Consider the following 16,766-nt stretch of genomic DNA (forward strand, 5'->3'; position numbering starts at 1 on the left):
GATCACCTAAGGTAAGGAGTTCGCGACCAGCCTGGCCACATGGTGAAACCCTTTCTACTAAAAATACAAAATTTAGTCAGGCATGGTGGCGGTTGCCTGTAATCCCAGCTACTCGGGAGGCTGAAGCTGGAGAATTTCTCGAACCCGGGAGGAAGTTGCAGTGAGCTGAGATCATGCCATTGGACTCCAGCCTGGGTGACAATTAAAAAAAAAAAAAAGAGGCCGGGCGCGGTGGCTCAAGCCTGTAATCCCAGCACTTTGGGAGGCCGAGGCGGGTGGATCACGAGGTCAGGAGATTGAGACCCTCCTGGCTAACACGGTGAAACCCCGTCTCTACTAAAAATACAAAAAGCTAGCCGGGCGCGGGGTGGCGGGCGCCTGTAGTCCCAGCTACTCGGAGGCTGAGGCGAGAGAATGGCGGCAACCCGGGAGGCGGAGCTTGCAGTGAGCCGAGATCGCGCCACTGCACTCCAGCTGGGCGACAGAGCGAGACTCCGTCTCAAAAAAAAAAAAAAAAAAAAAAAAAAAAAAATACTTGTGGAAGAATACACAAGATATTATCATGAAATAATGTGAGGTTAGGATTTTAGAGTTAGTTAAAAAAAGGAAAACATATTTTTGCAGCTTTCATACTGTTTGAAAAGTTGTCTGTTTCAAGGAAAATAAAGAGTAATAAACATGAACTGTTCACTCTGGGTAAAGAATCTGCCACCTCCAAACTCTAACAGATTGAGCTACAGATGAGATTTCCATGTGTGTGTGTTAACTGCCATTCTCCATAAAACAGAATGCCGCAGCAGTTGGAAAAGTGGATTATTTTGGTATACTTAATAGGATAAGGCTCTGAGAGTTTACAGATTTGGCCAGTATGTATTCGACCATAGTTTTATAACTCAGACTAGCAATAAATGACCAACACATCGTTTTTTCTTTGGAAAATACATTTAATCAGAAAAAATACTTGGCAACATACTGAAAATCTCTGTGTAGGAGTGTGTGTGTGTGTATAAATTAACAATTTAATGTTGGATATTAATGCATTTTTAAGTACATAGATAGGTGCTATTTGAAAAATATAGTTATTTAAACTTTACATAGAATCTCTAAGGTGGAACAGTCCTGAAATTTGATTTTTAGAAAGTTTGATACAGATGATTAGGTTAAAGTGTTTATAGTCAGTTACATTCTTTTGGGTATGTGTGTCAAATGTTCCATTGATCCTTTCTAGGCAACTGGGACATCTTTGAGAATAACTTGACTAAATAATTTATTTTCAGGGTAGGCTTGCAAAGCAAGTTAAAAAGGCAGAGAATTTAGGCCACTGAACTGTACATGACTTCAATCAGAAGTTCTTCGGGGGGATAATTAAGCAGTCATGGTATAAACTGTCTTGTGAAACACAAGATTATAAGCCTGGGATGCTTCAAATTTCAAAAAATAAGGATGACTCTACTACAAATGGTGATAGCTTTTAAATGTTCGTTATTTTCATTTAGTTTCTGATAAGGCATAATTTACACTGTGGTGTGTGTACTCAGAAGTCAGCAAAAATTTGAGTTCAAGAAAGATTGTACTGGGGCAGGGTGCAGTGGCTCACACCTGTAATCCTAGGGCTTTGGGAGGCCAAGGCAGGAGGACTGCATGAGCCCAGGAGTTCAAGACCAGTCTGGGCAACATAGCAAGAGCCCGTCCCCCCGCCCCCCCCACACACAAAAAATTAGCTATGTGTGGTGGTGTGCACCTATGGTCCCAACTCTCAGGAGGCTGAAGCAGGAGAACGTCTTGAGCCCGGGAGTTCGAGGCTGCAGTGAGCTATGATTGTGTCATTGTACTCCAGCCTGGGTGACAAAGCAAGACCCTATCTCTAAAAACAAAACAACAACAGACTGTATTGGGAAGTCTCTGGTCAAACTGAGTGAAACTAGGCTGATGTTGGTTTGTGCAAGCTTTGCATTGACTACAAGTGACCCAGTGGCTGACCTCACTCAGCCACTTCAATTACCTGTTGCTTTGAGATGTCATGGCAATGCCCTTTCTTTGGTGTCATGTTTCTATTCAGAGCGTAAATTGTACATTTTATCAGTGCTAGACTCTGGTTATAAAATCTCGTGGAATGCCATCATGATACACTCTTGTTGGGAAACCTTCTCATGGTGCAGGTGTCCACAGGGACATCAGTTTGGAGATTTGAGGTGGTGCATGGCCAAACCGTCTCGTTTCCCAGAGCAGCAGATAACAGTAGCTTCTCATCCCTCCTCAGGTGTACAGTTATGAGGCTACATCTATCTGTGATTGCAACACGCTGTCAGTCAGTGCACTTCTAGTTCCATTCCATTTTATAGAGTTGGTTTTTTAGACTTCAGTTTTCTCGTTTTGAAGAACTTCTTTAATTCTCGTAATTCCTGTGGCTGCAAACTCTGATCGACTCCTGGGGTCAATTTATAGCTCAGTGGAGACAGAATGTAACCATTTTGATAAAGACAGATTCTCTTGCAGAACTCAAAGGTGCTAAACATAATTCCAAAATATGGAGCTATCTGTTAAAACCGAAAATGAAAATCAAGTTAAATTCTTAAAAAGAAAACATCAATGTGTCTGCAGTCAACTGGATCAGAGTAAATTATCTTGTAAAGTGAGATAATGGTGGTGGCAACACAAATGGTAACTCTTTTTGGAATCAGGAAGATGGCAAAAGGAAAGCTGGTTCAGTGTGGGTTGGGAGAGGAATGACAGTGATTGAAGGGCATGACCTGCCTGGGAGGCGCTGGATCTGGGTCATATGCACGCAGACTATCTGATACTGCCTGTCACTATATGCTGACCTTGACTGGAATCATTTACATGCCAGCTAGTGCAAGGTTAGTCCAGAGTGCTTAACTTTTTTTTTTGGTCATGGAGTTCTTTGGGAATATGATGCACATATACATATACACATATATTTTTGCATAGAATTTTAGGATGAGGGGTTAGGTTCCCCTTAGGGGCCTATGAACCTCCATATTAGGTATCTCTGCACTAAATGCTCAGCTCCTCTGGAATGGGGTATAAGATACTCCACCACTGCACAGGTTCCTTCTCTACAGGGCTAACAGACAGTGTGCATTCATGGGCCTTGTGCTACCCATTAGTGCTAGAGGGGGTTTTCCAAGCAAACTGTGGTGGGGGTTGGGGTTGACAAAAGAAGAGGGTAGAATTGGAAGAGGCAGAGGAGCAGCGGAGACTGGTGGCTCTTCTCACCTTCAGTAAATTGGCTGTCAATCCATTCCAGAGCCCCAGGATCCCCTGGGCCTTCACTATCTGCCGGAAGCAGTCCACTGCTCCTGAGAAATGGACATCTACTCCTCCACTGTGTGGGAGGTAGGGGCTCTGAGCCTGGAAGGGAACAGAAGCTGGGATGAGGTGAGTGAAACACTAGGAAATAAATGTCCTAGCAGAAGGAGCCAGGGTCTCAAGTCTACACTCTGGATGCTGGGCTCCTGGCCAAGATGATGGCAAAGAATGGCTGCTGTGGGGTTCTTCTTGTTCTATGGGCTTAGAATGGATATTAACATGCAATACAATCATGATACCCTGTCCATATATTTGTGGTTTATTTTGCCTGGATGGAAGCAGACATTTGGGACAGATTCAATTTCATACTTACATTCCCTCCCAACCTATGCCTTCTGGACATGATAAACATAATCCATGCCCTTAGCCTTTTTAAAGTCTTCTTCTGTTTCCTTGTCTTTACTGGTCCTTCCCCTGTGGAGCTCCCAAGTGGAGGCTGTTCATTTCTCCACCTCATAGATGTGACAAGGTGGGGAGCAGAGCGATGGTGGCATTCTTCTCGCTCTCTGTTGCTGTTCCCAAACCCTTCCTCCTTCACTCTCATGACGGAAGCACTTAGCTGGGGCTGATGTCACTGAACCGTACTCCTTGGCCTACTATGATCTACCAATCTGGCCACTCTCCCACATTCATTGAAGACTGTGACACCTGGTTGCTCACCTTCTCCTAGCCTTGCCATCATCTTAGGTAACTTTGGCATCTATAAAGATGACCCAGCCCATGACCAGTTTCTGGCCTTTGGCTTCAGTGATCCTCACCTTTATACCATTTTGGCCACCCCTTGGATATCATCACCACCTTCAGAGCCATCCTGACCGAACCCTATTATTACCAAAATGCTCCATCTCTGAAAGGAACATTTTATCCTTTAATAATATTATTTTTTTGAGACAGAATCTCACTCTGTTGCCCAGGCTGGTGTGCAGTGGCACAATCTCAGCTCACTGCAGCCTCCACCTCCCAGGTTCAAGTGATTCTCCTGTCGCAGCCTCCACCTCCCAGGTTCAAGTGATTCTCCTGTCACAGCCTCCCGAGTATCTGGGACTACAGGTGCACAACACCACACCTGACTAATTTTTATATTTTTAGTACAGACGGAGTTTCACGATGTTGACCAGGCTGGTCTGAAACTCCCGGCCTCAAGTGATCCGCCTGCCTCAGCCCCCCAAAATGCTAGGATTACAGGCATAAGCCACTGCATCCAGCCATCCTCTTAGAAAAATAATTTTACGATCAGATGAAATGACTTTTCAATATGCCATCTACGTATAAAACTGGTACTACCTGTCCACTATGAAGGGGTGTCCCCTCATACCTGGCTTTCAGAAATGGTGTTGAGTTTAGATTAAACTATGCATGTACTTTGGTTTGTTTCTGAAACATTTACTTGGGGCTATATGGCATTCTGTGGCAATGGAAGCAAGACTATCAATGTGGGAGAGGAGGTGTGGTACAACAGTAAGAAGAGCACAACTCTGGAGTTGAGCAGGTTCATTTCGAGTCCTAGTTTCTTCACTTACTTGGCCCTGTGATCCTAGGCAGCTTATCTAACCTTCAGAGCATTCACTGCCTTTTAATACTTGGAATAATTTACTTATTTATTTCCTTTATTTATCTGCTCCTTCCCTGCAACTAGAATTTCAGCTACATGTAAGGAGGGATTTTTTGGTCTGTTTTATTGACTTCTGTATCCTTAGTATCCTTAACACACAGAAGATATTTAAAAAACATTTGAATAAATGAATGTATTCCATTGTCGACCTCCAGGTTGCCAAATCCAGTGGCTCTTTTTGGCTATATTAATACTGGATTTTTTAGGGGGCAATATTTGGCACTGATATCCAGCAACTCTTTTGGTCCTCCTCAATTTATATACCTTTTCTAGAAATTCTACCATAGCTTTTGCTTTAAACACCTCCTATAGGCAGATGGCTCCCAAATCTTTATCTTTGGCTCTGACTTCCCACTGACCTCCAAAACCAAGCACCCAACTGCCTACTGGACAGCTCTACCTGGATAGTACACAAGTACTCAAAACTCGACACAACTAGAACCCATTGTTGCCTTTCTCCTTGACGGTGTCAGATTTATTCTTTCTTCTGTATTTCTTATCTCAGTGATGAATGGCCCAACTCTTTAACAAGCTACCCCAAACCAGAAACCTGAGATTCCTTCATTTTGCCCACCCTTACTGCCCTATCCAAGCAATCATCAAGTCCTATCAATCTTGTCTTCTAAATAGAGCATTTCTCAAATGCAGCTCCTCCTCTCCATCCCCACTGGCACTCCCATAATTCAGGCTACCACCATCTCATGTGGGCATTACTGCAGCAGTCTGTTACTGGCCTCTTGGACCCACTCTTGTCCTGTTCAATTATTTTTTCTTTTCTTTTCTTTTCTTTCCTTTTTTTTTTTTTTTGAGACAGAGTCTTGCTCTGTTTCCCAGGTTGGAGTGCAATGGTGCAATCACGGCTTACTGCAGCCTCAACCTCCTGGGCTCAGGTGATCCTCCCACCTTAGCCTCCCTGGTAGCTGGGACTACTGGCATGCGCCACCACGCCCTGCTACTTTTTGTATTTTTTGTAGAGACAGGGTTTCCCTATGTTGCCCAGGCTGGTCTCGAATTCCTGGGCTCACGTGATCCTCCCACCTTGGCCTCCCAAAGTGCTAGGATTACAGGTGTAAGCCACCACACACAGCCTCCAATTCATTCTTCTTCCTTTTTTTTTTTTTTTGAGACAGAGTCTCACTCTGTTGTTCAGACTGGAGTGCAGTCACATGATCTCAGCTCACTGCAACCTCTGCCTCCTGGGTTCAAGCGATTCTCCTGCCTCAGCCTCCTGAGTAGCTGGGATTACAGGTGCATGCCATCACACCTGCCTAATTCTTGTATTTTTAGTAGAGACGGGGTTTCCCTGTGTTGGGCAGGCTGGTCTTGAACTCCTGACTTCAGGCGATCCACCTGCCTTAGCCTCCCAAAGTGCTGGGATTACAGGTGTGAGCCACCATGCCCGGCCTCATTCTTTATACTACAGCCAGAACGCATTTCTAAGATTCCAATTCAGACCACTGACTCCTTTACTGACTTTTTACTGCCTATAGGATAAAATCTAAGCTCCTTAGAATGACATGTAAGGCCCTTCATGACTTTTCCAGCATGAAAAGCATCACTCACCCCAATCATACTGACTGCACTCCTTAGCTCTTTTTTATACTCCCATTATCCCCTCTAAAAACTATTTATTTATTTGCATATTTATTGAAACTTACTATATGCCAGACACTCAGGATACATTAGTGAACCAAACAGACAAAAGTCCCTGTTCCTATAAAGCTGAAATTCTAATTGCAGGGGAAGAGTAGACAAAGAAAGAAAATAAAAAAGCAAATTATGCCAAATACTAAGAGGAGGTGAGTGCTCTGGATAAAATAAAAGCAGGGGGAACATAGGGAGTGTCTGGAGGATGCTAAAGTTTTTATTAGGGTAATCAGAGAAGAACCTCGCCAAGAAGATGGCTTTTTGAGATCTGAAGGAAGTGAGGAAGCAAGTTGTACAGATATCTTCAAAGGCCCTGGGACAGGAGCATGTTTGGGGTGTTACAGAGGCAGTGAGGAGGCCAATGTGGTGGTAATGGAATGAACAAAATAGGGAGTAATGGGATATGACTTCAGAAAAGTAAATGGTGGCTAGGTCGTATAAGGCTGGTAGGGCACACACACAATAAGCATTTTGGCTTTTACTGAGAAGATGGGTCACTGGGGGGCGGTTATGAATAGAAGAATGGCATGACCTAATTTATATTTTCACATGATCACTTTGGCTGCTGTGTTGAAAAAGACTCAAGGATGGAGGGAAAAGTAGGATGGAGACTAGTTAGGAGATTACTAGAGTAATTTAGGCAGAGATGATGGTAGCTTGGACTGGGATGCTAGTGGTGGAGTGGTGAGCAGTGGTCAGACTCCATATATTCTGAAGGTGGAGTCAACAGGATTGGCTGATGGACTGGATGAGGGTGTGAGAGGAGAGTCAAGGATGGCTCTAAAGTTTCTGGCCTGAGTGACGGGATAGATGGAAGTGCCATGAACTGAGATGGAGGATGCTATGGGAGAAGCAGGTTGGCTTTTTGTTTTTGTTTGTTTTTTGAGGGTGGGTGAAAACATCAGGAGTTCAACTGTGCAATGCCTGTTAGCCATTCAAATGGAGATGGGGAGTTGGCCATTCAAATGGAGATGGGGAGTCTGGAGTTCAGGGGAGAGGTCAGGGCTGGAGACATAATTAGGGAGTCATCAGTACACGGATGGTATTTAAAGCAAGGAGACCAGATGAGATCAGTTAGCGTTTGAGCCTGGGGGTACTTCCACATTTAGAGGTCAAGGGAATAGTAGGCCCAGAAAAGAAGACTGAGAAGGAGCAGTCAGTGAAGAAGGAAAAAGGAAAGTGTGGTGTCCAGGAAGCCGAATGAAAGTGGTATGTCAAGTAGGAGGGAGTGGTGAGCTGCTGAGGGCCCAGTAAGATGAAGACTGAGAAGTGACCATTGGATCTAAACACATGGAGGACACTGGTTATCATAAATAGAGAAGTTCTGGCTGAGTGCAGTGGCCCACATGTGCAATCCCAGCACTTTGGGAGGCCGTGGTGGGAGGACTGCTTGAGCCCAGGAGGTCAAGACCAGCCTGGGCAACATAGTGGGACCCCATCTCTGCACAAAATATAAAAATTAGCTGGGTGTGGTGGTGCACACCTATAGTCCCAGTTACTTGGGGGGCTGAGGTGGGAGGGTTGCTTGAGCCCGTTAGGTTGAGGCTGCAGTGAGCCATGATTGTGCCACTGTACTCCAGCCTGGGCGATAGAGTAAGTCCCTGTCTCAAAAAATAAAAGAGAAGTTTATTGGGTGGTGGAGCAAAAGTCTGACTGGAATGGATTCAAGAGAGAATGGGGCTGGGCACGGTGGCTCACGCCTGTAATTCTAGCACTTTGGGAGGCCAAGGCAAGTGGATCACCTGAGGTGAGGAATTCAAGACCAACCTGGCCAATATGGCGAAACGCTGTCTCTGCTAAAAATACAAAAATTAGTCAGGCATGGTGGTGGGCACCTGTAATCCCAGCTACTCAGGAGGCTGAGTCATGACGATTGCTTGAACCTGGGAGGTGGAGGTTGCAGTGAGCCGAGATCACGCCACTGCACTCCAGCCTGGGCGATCGAATGAGACTCTGTCTCAAAGAAAAAAAAAAAAAAAAAAAGAATGGGAAGAGAAAGATTGGAGATGGTGAATATAGACAACTCTTTCAAAGAGGCCTCTTTCACAATTGTACTGTAATCATGTCCAATTTACATGTCTGTTTGTCATAGTGTTCTGTGAACTCTATGAGGACTGGGTCTTTTTAATTTCCGTGTCTCTAGTGCCTTAACCAGCAGTTGATATTTGCAGAAAACAAATATCAAAATTCATTTCATTTCTATCTTCACAAGACAGATGGTTCTATTTTACTAAGATGTAATGGCATAGTACAGAATATCACACATGTAGTCCATATTACTATTGCCACTACTGATACATAGCTGCTGACATTTATTGACTGCTTATGTGTCTGTTGCAGTTGAGGAAACTGAGGCTTAGGGACAGGTTAAGTGATTTCACCAAGGTCATACAGCAGGTAATAAACACATTTCATTGTTAGTTGTTTCCTGTCTCTTTTCCTCAGGATACTGTGAGACCTGTGATGGCTAGGACCACATTTTACTTAGCTTTTCTCTCTTTCACCCTCCTTAAAAATCTGTAGAAGAATGAATTACAATCAGAGAAGCTGTGTGAAAACTCGATTTTACTGATTCAAACCAGGCTTTCTGGACTTTTTTTTTTTTTTTTTGAGATGCAGTCCCACTCTGTCACTCAGGCTAGAGAGCAGTGATATGATCTCAGCTCACTGCAACCTCTGCCTCCCAGATTCAAGCAATTCTCCTGCCTTGGCCTCTCGAGTAGCTGGGACTGCAGGTGCATGCCACCACACCCAGCTAATTTTTGTACTTTTAGTAGAGGTGGGGTTTCGCTATGTTGGCCAGGCTGGCCTCAAACTCCTGACCTCAGGTGATCTTCCTGTCTCGGCCTCCCAAATTGCTGGGATTACAGGCATGAGCCACCTCTTTGTTGCCCCTGACCATGAAAGCTGGCTCTTTCTTGCTCTCCTTCTGATTACTAGATCCCCAAGGCCTTGATTACTTTAGGCTCTGATAACGCAGATCCCTAAACCAGAGATCCAAATCTGAAAGGGACCCTAAGATCTTCCCTTCCAATTATTCGTTTCACAAACGAAAACCTACGACCTGGAGAAGCAGAGCAACTTAACCAAAGCCCCCAGCTGGTGCGTAGCAGAGGCAGGCCTAGAGGTCAGATGCTCTGCCTACTGGGCCACTGCAATCTGCACTCCAGGATCCTGCCTCCTGGTGACTCTGTGACCTTGGCCTCTAGGCTCCAAGGCTTTGTACTACAACTTATGCCACACCTGATAGTCACCTAACTCATGCCCTTGCAGGACACCCCACCCCACTACTGCTGCTGCACAACCCTGCGATGCCAGTCATCATCTTGTCCAAGTTAGACTTCAGCTTCTCTCATGATCCTCAACTATAAGGACATTCAATACAGCACATAGTAAAAGGCCACTGATTCCAACTAGTAGGTATGTATAGGCGGGGAGTCGGCCTAAATGAGTGAAATCTAAATTATGAAATTTTGGAAAGACACTCCATTTTATTATGTATGACTGGAACTAGATTAATGAAGGGCAACCTAGTAGAGACACTTTTCAGGCCTTACTTTCATGCATGGTTGACTGATCTGTGGAAGCCTAGGTAGAGCACGAATGTTCTGCATGTGGGTTTTAGCATCACACACACCTGGATTGGAACCCTTGTCTCTCTACTCACTAGCTATTTGATCTTAAGCAAGTTCCTTAACTTTTCTTTTTTTTTTTGGAGACAGGGTCTTACTCTGTCACCCAGGCTGTAGTGCAGTGGCATGATCTTGGCTCACTGCAACCTCTACCTCCTGGGTTCAAGCGATTCTCCTGCCTCAGCCTCCTGAGTACCTGGGATTGCAGGCACATGCCACCACACCTGGCTAATTTTTGTATTTTTAGTAGAGACAGGGTTTTGCCATGTTGGCCAAGCTGGTCTCAAACTCTTGAACTCAAGTGATCCACCCACTCGGCCTCCCAAGGTGCTGGGATTACGGGCGTGAGCCACCACACCCAGTGAGTTCCTTAACTTCTCTGAGCTTCAATTTCCTTATTTCAAAAATGGGAGTGATAATACCTAGCTCTTAGAGTTGCTGTAAACATTAAATAAGACAATGAAGAGTGCCAGCAACATTATAAATGTCAATAATGTTAGCCATTATTAGTAATAAATAGGTACTTCAGCAGGCTTTAAAAGCAGCTTCTTTTGGTAAACAGTTTAAATATCCCTATAATTATGCTGTTTATATGACTAATTTGCTTACTAAGCCCTGGGTTATTAGAATTTTAGGTTGGTGGCATGCAAATTAATGCAATTTCACAATTCTTTATTTTATTTTAATGATTGTTATATCTTTCCTCATTAATCCAGCTCAAAGGATCAATATTCTATGTTTTAAAAATATAGAATGCCTGGGTGTGGTGGCTCATGCCTATAATTCCAGCACTTTGGGAGGCTGAGGCTGGCAGATTGCTTGATCTCAAGAGTTCAAGACCAGCTTGGGCAACATGATGAAACCTCATCTCTACAAAAGAAAAAAAAATTAGCCAGCATGGTGGCATGTACCTATAGTCCCAGCTACTCAGGAGGGCGTAGCTCCTGAGGAAGGAGGATAGACTGAGCCCAGGAGGTTGAGGCTGCAGTGAGCCAAGACTGTACCATGGCACTCCAGCCTGGGCAACAGAGCAAGACCCTATCTCAAAAAAAAAAAAAAAAAAAGATTTCTCTATCAAGGTGAAGGGTGAAACTTGAGTTATGCCTTCTCTTTAAGGTGCAGTGACAAGCAAACACAGATGATCGTGAGAAACAGAATATGAAATGGACAAGCTGAATCTCCCAGCCTGGTTGTAATCCCAGCTACTTGGGAGGCTGAGGCAGGAGAATTGCTTGAACCCGGGAGGCAGAGGTTGCAGTAAGCTGAGATTGTGCCACTGCATTCCAGCCTGGGTGACAGAGTGAGACTCCGTCTCAAAAAAAAAGAGAGAGAGAGAGAATGGGAAGAGAAAGAGTGGAGATGGTACATAAATACAGACAACTCTTTCAAAGAGTTCTCTTTCACAGTTGTACTGTAATCATGTCCAATTTACATGTCTGTTTTTCCTAGTGTTCTATGAACTCTGTGAGGACTGGGTCTTTTTAATTTCCATATCTCTAGTGCCTTAACCAGCAGCTGACACATGACCGGTGCTCAATGAATGGCTTGCTGAATGAGTACATAAAATGCTCAGTATAAAAGTAGGCTGGAATTTTTAAAGCATTTTCACATAATTTTATGCATGAGTTATAAAAATGGAGGATCAAGACTTATACAATGTAATGTAGAATCTTTGTAGAAGACAAATATCAAAATTCATTTCATTTCTCTCTTCGTAAGACACTGTAGATGGTTCTGTTTTACAGTAGGCAAAATGGCTAGGGGTCTTCAAAATGGCTGGATGTCTTACTTTAAAGTGTTTCCTTTAGCATTGTTCAGACTCAAGCTCCTTTCCTTATTACCCTCTCAGTAAAGAACTGTTACCAAAGGGATACTAAGCCTCCTTTTCCCTTACAAAGAATCTGCCTAATCACAAGCCTTCAAGTTCCTCCTGCTAATGTAAGACTGAAATATTGAAAAGAGGAAATTATGTTCATGCAGGAAAGTAACCTCCTTATTTTGCTACCAAATGAGATGATTGATTTATCATCTGCCTGTTTCTGGTAAGAACTGTAAAAAGCCCCGAGTCATGAGTCAAGGGAATCATTCTGTAATCTAGTGCTCCCCACAGCTAAAACAAAAAGACACTAAGTAACACGAATTACATAACAGGTCAATTATAATCACTTGTGATAAATCAAGACCCATCTATATCCAGTCTTAGGACCTTAACAATCTTCCAAATTTCTTGACTGAACTCTACCTGCACTGCCAAGGCACCAGTGTGTATGTGGATTGTTGCAGCAGTTTTCTTAGCGATCTTGCCTTCTCCCGCTGAGAGTTCATTCTTGTACAGTGATTAATTATTATTATTATTTTTTTTTTGAGATGGAGTCTTGCTTTGTCACCCAGGCGGGAGTGCAGTGGCGCAATCTCAGCTCATTGCAACCTCTGTCTCCCGGGTTCAAGCGATTCTCCTGCCTCAGCCTCCTGAGTCGCTGGGATTACAGGCATGCACCACCACGCCCGGCTAATTTTTCTGTATTTTAGTAGAGACGGGGTTTCACCATGTTGCCCAGCTGGTCTTGAACTCCTGACTTCATGTGATCCACCTGCCTCGGCCTCCCAAAGTGCTGGGATTACAGGCGTGAGGCACTGCGCCTGGCCACGTACAGTGATTTTTAAAAATCAGATCCTTTTACTCACCTGCTTAAAACATTTTAATGACTTTACATCACTCTTAGAATAAAATCTAAATTTCTTACTGGAGCCTACAAGCCATAGTACTAATATGGTGGTAAAGTTTAACAACTGGTTCTCTGGGGGAAAATAAAGAAAAAGGGCTGAATTGTAGCATTTACCAATTTCAACAGCATCAGTACTCCTACTATGGCTGATTTCAGGCTGCCAAATGTGAAGTCAACCAGCTCCCAAATTTCCTGAAATTTAACAGTCAGTTTTCCTGAGCCAGTAGGAAGTGGTTCCAGCATGCTTGTAGGCTACAAGGTCCTATATGATCTGCTCTGCCCACCTTTTTTTTTTTTCTTTTCAAATATTTTTTAGGTTGGGTGCGGTGGCTCACACCTGTAATCCCAACACTTTGGGAAGCCAAGGTGGGCGGATCACTTGAGGTTGGGAGTTTGAGACCAGCCTGGCCAATAAGGTGAAACACCACCTCTACTGAAAACACAAAAATTAGCCGGGTGTGGTGGTGCATGCCTGTAGTCCCAGCTACTCGGGAGGCTGAGGCACGAGAATGGCTTGAACCCAGGAAGCAGAGGTTGTAGTGAGGCAAGATCACACCATTGCACTCCAGCCTGGACATCGCAGCAGACTCTGTCTCAAAAAAAAATTTTTTTTTTTTAGCAGAGATGTGGTGTCACTATGTTGGCCAGGCTGGAGTGGGCAACGCAGGCTACTCACAGGTGCAATCCCACCTACTGATCAGCACAGGAGTTTTGATCTGCTGTTTCCAACCTGGGCTGGTTCACCCCTCCTTTGGCAACCTGGTGGTCCCCCACTCCCAAGAGGTCACCATAGTGATGCTGAACTTAATGTGGACATCTGATTAGCTGAGTGCTCTACAGTCCAGAACTCTTGGGCTCAAGTGATCCTCCTGCCTCAGCCTTCCTAGTAGCTGGGACCACAGGCATACACCACCATGCCCGACCCTCCCACCTTTTCAACTTTATCTTGGGTCACTCTTTTGTTACCCAAGGGTCACAAAACCCTTCAACTGTGCTGGCCTTCTTTCTGTTCTCCTCTGCTTGATGATTTCCAAATTTCTATCTGTATCTCTCCTCTGAGCCACAGGATCATGTTGTCAACTACCTACTTGACATTGCCACTCAGAAGTCTACTGAACATCTGAAACTTTATATGTCCTAATCAGAACTCTTGATTTTGCTCCACTCCAATCTTGACTGTCCTCTAGTTTTCCTCATGTCAGCAAATGGCACTGTCATCAACCTACTTGCTCAGGCCCAAACCTGAGTTACCTTTAAGTTTTCTCTGTCTCTCACCTTTCTCCATCACTAGCCAAGTTCCCGTGACTCCAAATTTGTTTACTTTTCTTCCGTTCCACTCTCACCCTAGTCCAAGCTACCATCATCTTTTGCCCATACTACTACAACTGTTACTAGCTGGTCTACCTGCCCTTATCCCCCATCTAGCAGTCAGAGTGATTTAATCATTTTACTCCTTGACTTCAACTCTTCAGTGGGTCCCCCATTATCATCAGGATAAACTCCAGGCTCTTTAATCTGGCTTACCAGGTGCTCCATGACCTGGCCTCTGCCTACTGCTCAGTCTGATCTCTTGCTGCTACCTGCATTACGATCTGTGCTTTGGATACTTTTCAAGTCTACTCCTAGTACCTCACATCGTCTCTCTTGAGGGTCAGTTTCCTTACCCATCATTTGATCTTCAGTCTCTGCCCTCTCCAACTCATCCTCCACACTGCAGCCAAGTACCCTTCCAAACTCATCAGATGCTACCATTGCTTTGCTCAGAAGCCTTCAATAATTCTCAATTTTCTAAAGAAAACATTTTGAGAAGACAACTTTTCCAAAGAAGTTTACTAAAGACAATTTTAACAGAATTCAAAACCCTTTACAATTTGGCCCCTACCGGTTTTCCTAGTATCATTTCCCACTGCCACCCTGTGATGATTAATTTCATATGTCAACTTGGTTAGGCCACAGTACCCAGCTATTTGGGAAAACACTAGTCTAGATGTTGCTGTAAAGGCATTTTTAAGATGAGTTTGACATTTAAATCAGTAGACTTTAAGTAAAACAAATTCCTGTCCATAATGTGAGTGGCCCTCATCCAATCAGTGAGGGCCTTAAAAGAAAAAAGACTGAAGCCTGTCAAGGAAGAGGAGATTCTGCCAGCAGACTACCTTCAGATTTAAACTGCAACATCAACTCACCCTAGTCACCCATGCCCAAGTCTGATGCTACCTCATCCTGAAATTTTTCCTGATTCCACAATTGTGTACTGCTTGTTTCCTTCCTTTTCTTCAACTTTACCTCTCTCTCTCTTTTATTTATTTTTTATTTTTTGAGACGGGGTCTCACTGTGTTGCCCAGGCTGGAGTGCAATGGCACGATCTCGGCTCACTGCAACCTCTGCCTCCCGGGTTCAAGCAGTTCTCTGCCTCAGCCTCCGGAGTAGCTGGGATCACAGACACCCGGCTAATTTTTTTTGTATTTTTAGTAGAGATGGGAATTCACCGTCTTGGCCAGGCTGGTTTTGAACTCCTGACCTCGTGATCCACCTGCCTCGGCCTCCTGAAGTGCTGGGATTACAGGCGTGAGCCACTGCACCTGGCCGCAACTTTACCTCTTTTTAAAACTTTTTTTTTTTTTTTTTTGACGGAGTCTCACTCTGTCACTGAGGCTGGAGTGCAGTGGCACGATCTTGGCTCACTGCAACCTCTGCCTCCCAGGTTCAAGTGATTCTCCTGCCCCAGCCTTCCAAGTAGCTGGGATTGCAGGTGTGTGCCACCACGCCCAGCTAATTTTTGTATTTTTAGTAGAGACAGGGTTTCACCATGTTGGCCAGGCTGGTCTCGAAATCCTGGCCTCAAGTGATATGCCTGCCTTGGCCTCCCAAAGTGCTGGCATTATAGTCATGAGCCACTGTGCCGGCCCTCTTTTTAAAACTTTTTATTATGAAAAATCTCAACCATATATAAAAGTAGAGAGGCCAGTAAAATGAACACAAAGTTCTATCACCCAACTTCAACAATTAGCTATACGTGGCCAATCTTCTTTCATCTCTACCCCCATGACACATCATTTCAATTCATCTGACTTGCATATTATTAATTGGAATTATGTTTATCTAAACTATAATTGCTCCTTAAAAAATATATATAATAATACTGCTATCACACCTAAAAATTTATAATTCCTTAATATCATCATATATTGAGTTCAGTTAGTATTCATATTTCCTTGGTTATTTTATAATTGTTTTCCAGCTTCTGTTTGAATTGGGGCTCTCTCTCTCCATATCCTGTGCTCCTTTAGCTTTTTTTTTTTTTTTTTTTTTTTGAGATGGAGTCTCACTCTTGTCACTCAGGCTGGAGTGCAATGGAGCGATCTCGGCTCACTACAACCTCCCCATTTCCCAGGTTCAAGTGATTCTCCTGCCTCAGCCTCCCAAGTAGCTGGGACTATAGGTGCCCGCCACCATGTCCAGCTGTTTTGTATTTTTAGTAGAGACGGGATTTCACTATGCTGGTCAGGCTGGTCTCGAACTCCTAACCTCAAGTGATCCACCTGCCTCAGCCTCCCAAAGCGCTGGGATTACAAGCATGAGCCACCACACCTGGCCTCCCTTAGCTTCTCATTTAGACCTCTGCTGTGGCACACTCTACCTTATATGAGTTATCTAGGTGTAAGTCTTTATGCTCCCTCCCAGCCAGCAAGCCAATCAGCAGGCACGGGGCCTTCCTAGTCATCCTAGCTCTTCAGGATCTTTCACTCTCCATTGTACATACCAGGCACTCATTAAATGTCAAGTCAAATTTCTGTCAATATCAGTGTCACTAGTAC

General features: G+C 44.2%; 1 protein-coding gene across 1 annotated transcript in view; it reads right to left on the reverse strand.

Annotated features, from left to right (window-relative positions):
* Positions 1 to 935: 935 nt before the first annotated feature.
* Positions 936 to 16,766, reverse strand: part of SLC25A43 (solute carrier family 25 member 43) — a 48,495-nt gene continuing 32,664 nt past the window's right edge. Inside the window, 2 exon segments of the mRNA XM_033201269.1 lie at positions 936 to 2,537; positions 3,238 to 3,372. Of these exon segments, the coding sequence (XP_033057160.1) occupies positions 2,337 to 2,537; positions 3,238 to 3,372 (336 nt within the window). The 3' untranslated portion in view covers positions 936 to 2,336.

This window comes from Trachypithecus francoisi, unplaced genomic scaffold, assembly GCF_009764315.1.
Source record: "Trachypithecus francoisi isolate TF-2019V2 unplaced genomic scaffold, Tfra_2.0 Lachesis_group6, whole genome shotgun sequence".
Classification (NCBI taxonomy): Eukaryota; Metazoa; Chordata; class Mammalia; order Primates; family Cercopithecidae; genus Trachypithecus; species Trachypithecus francoisi.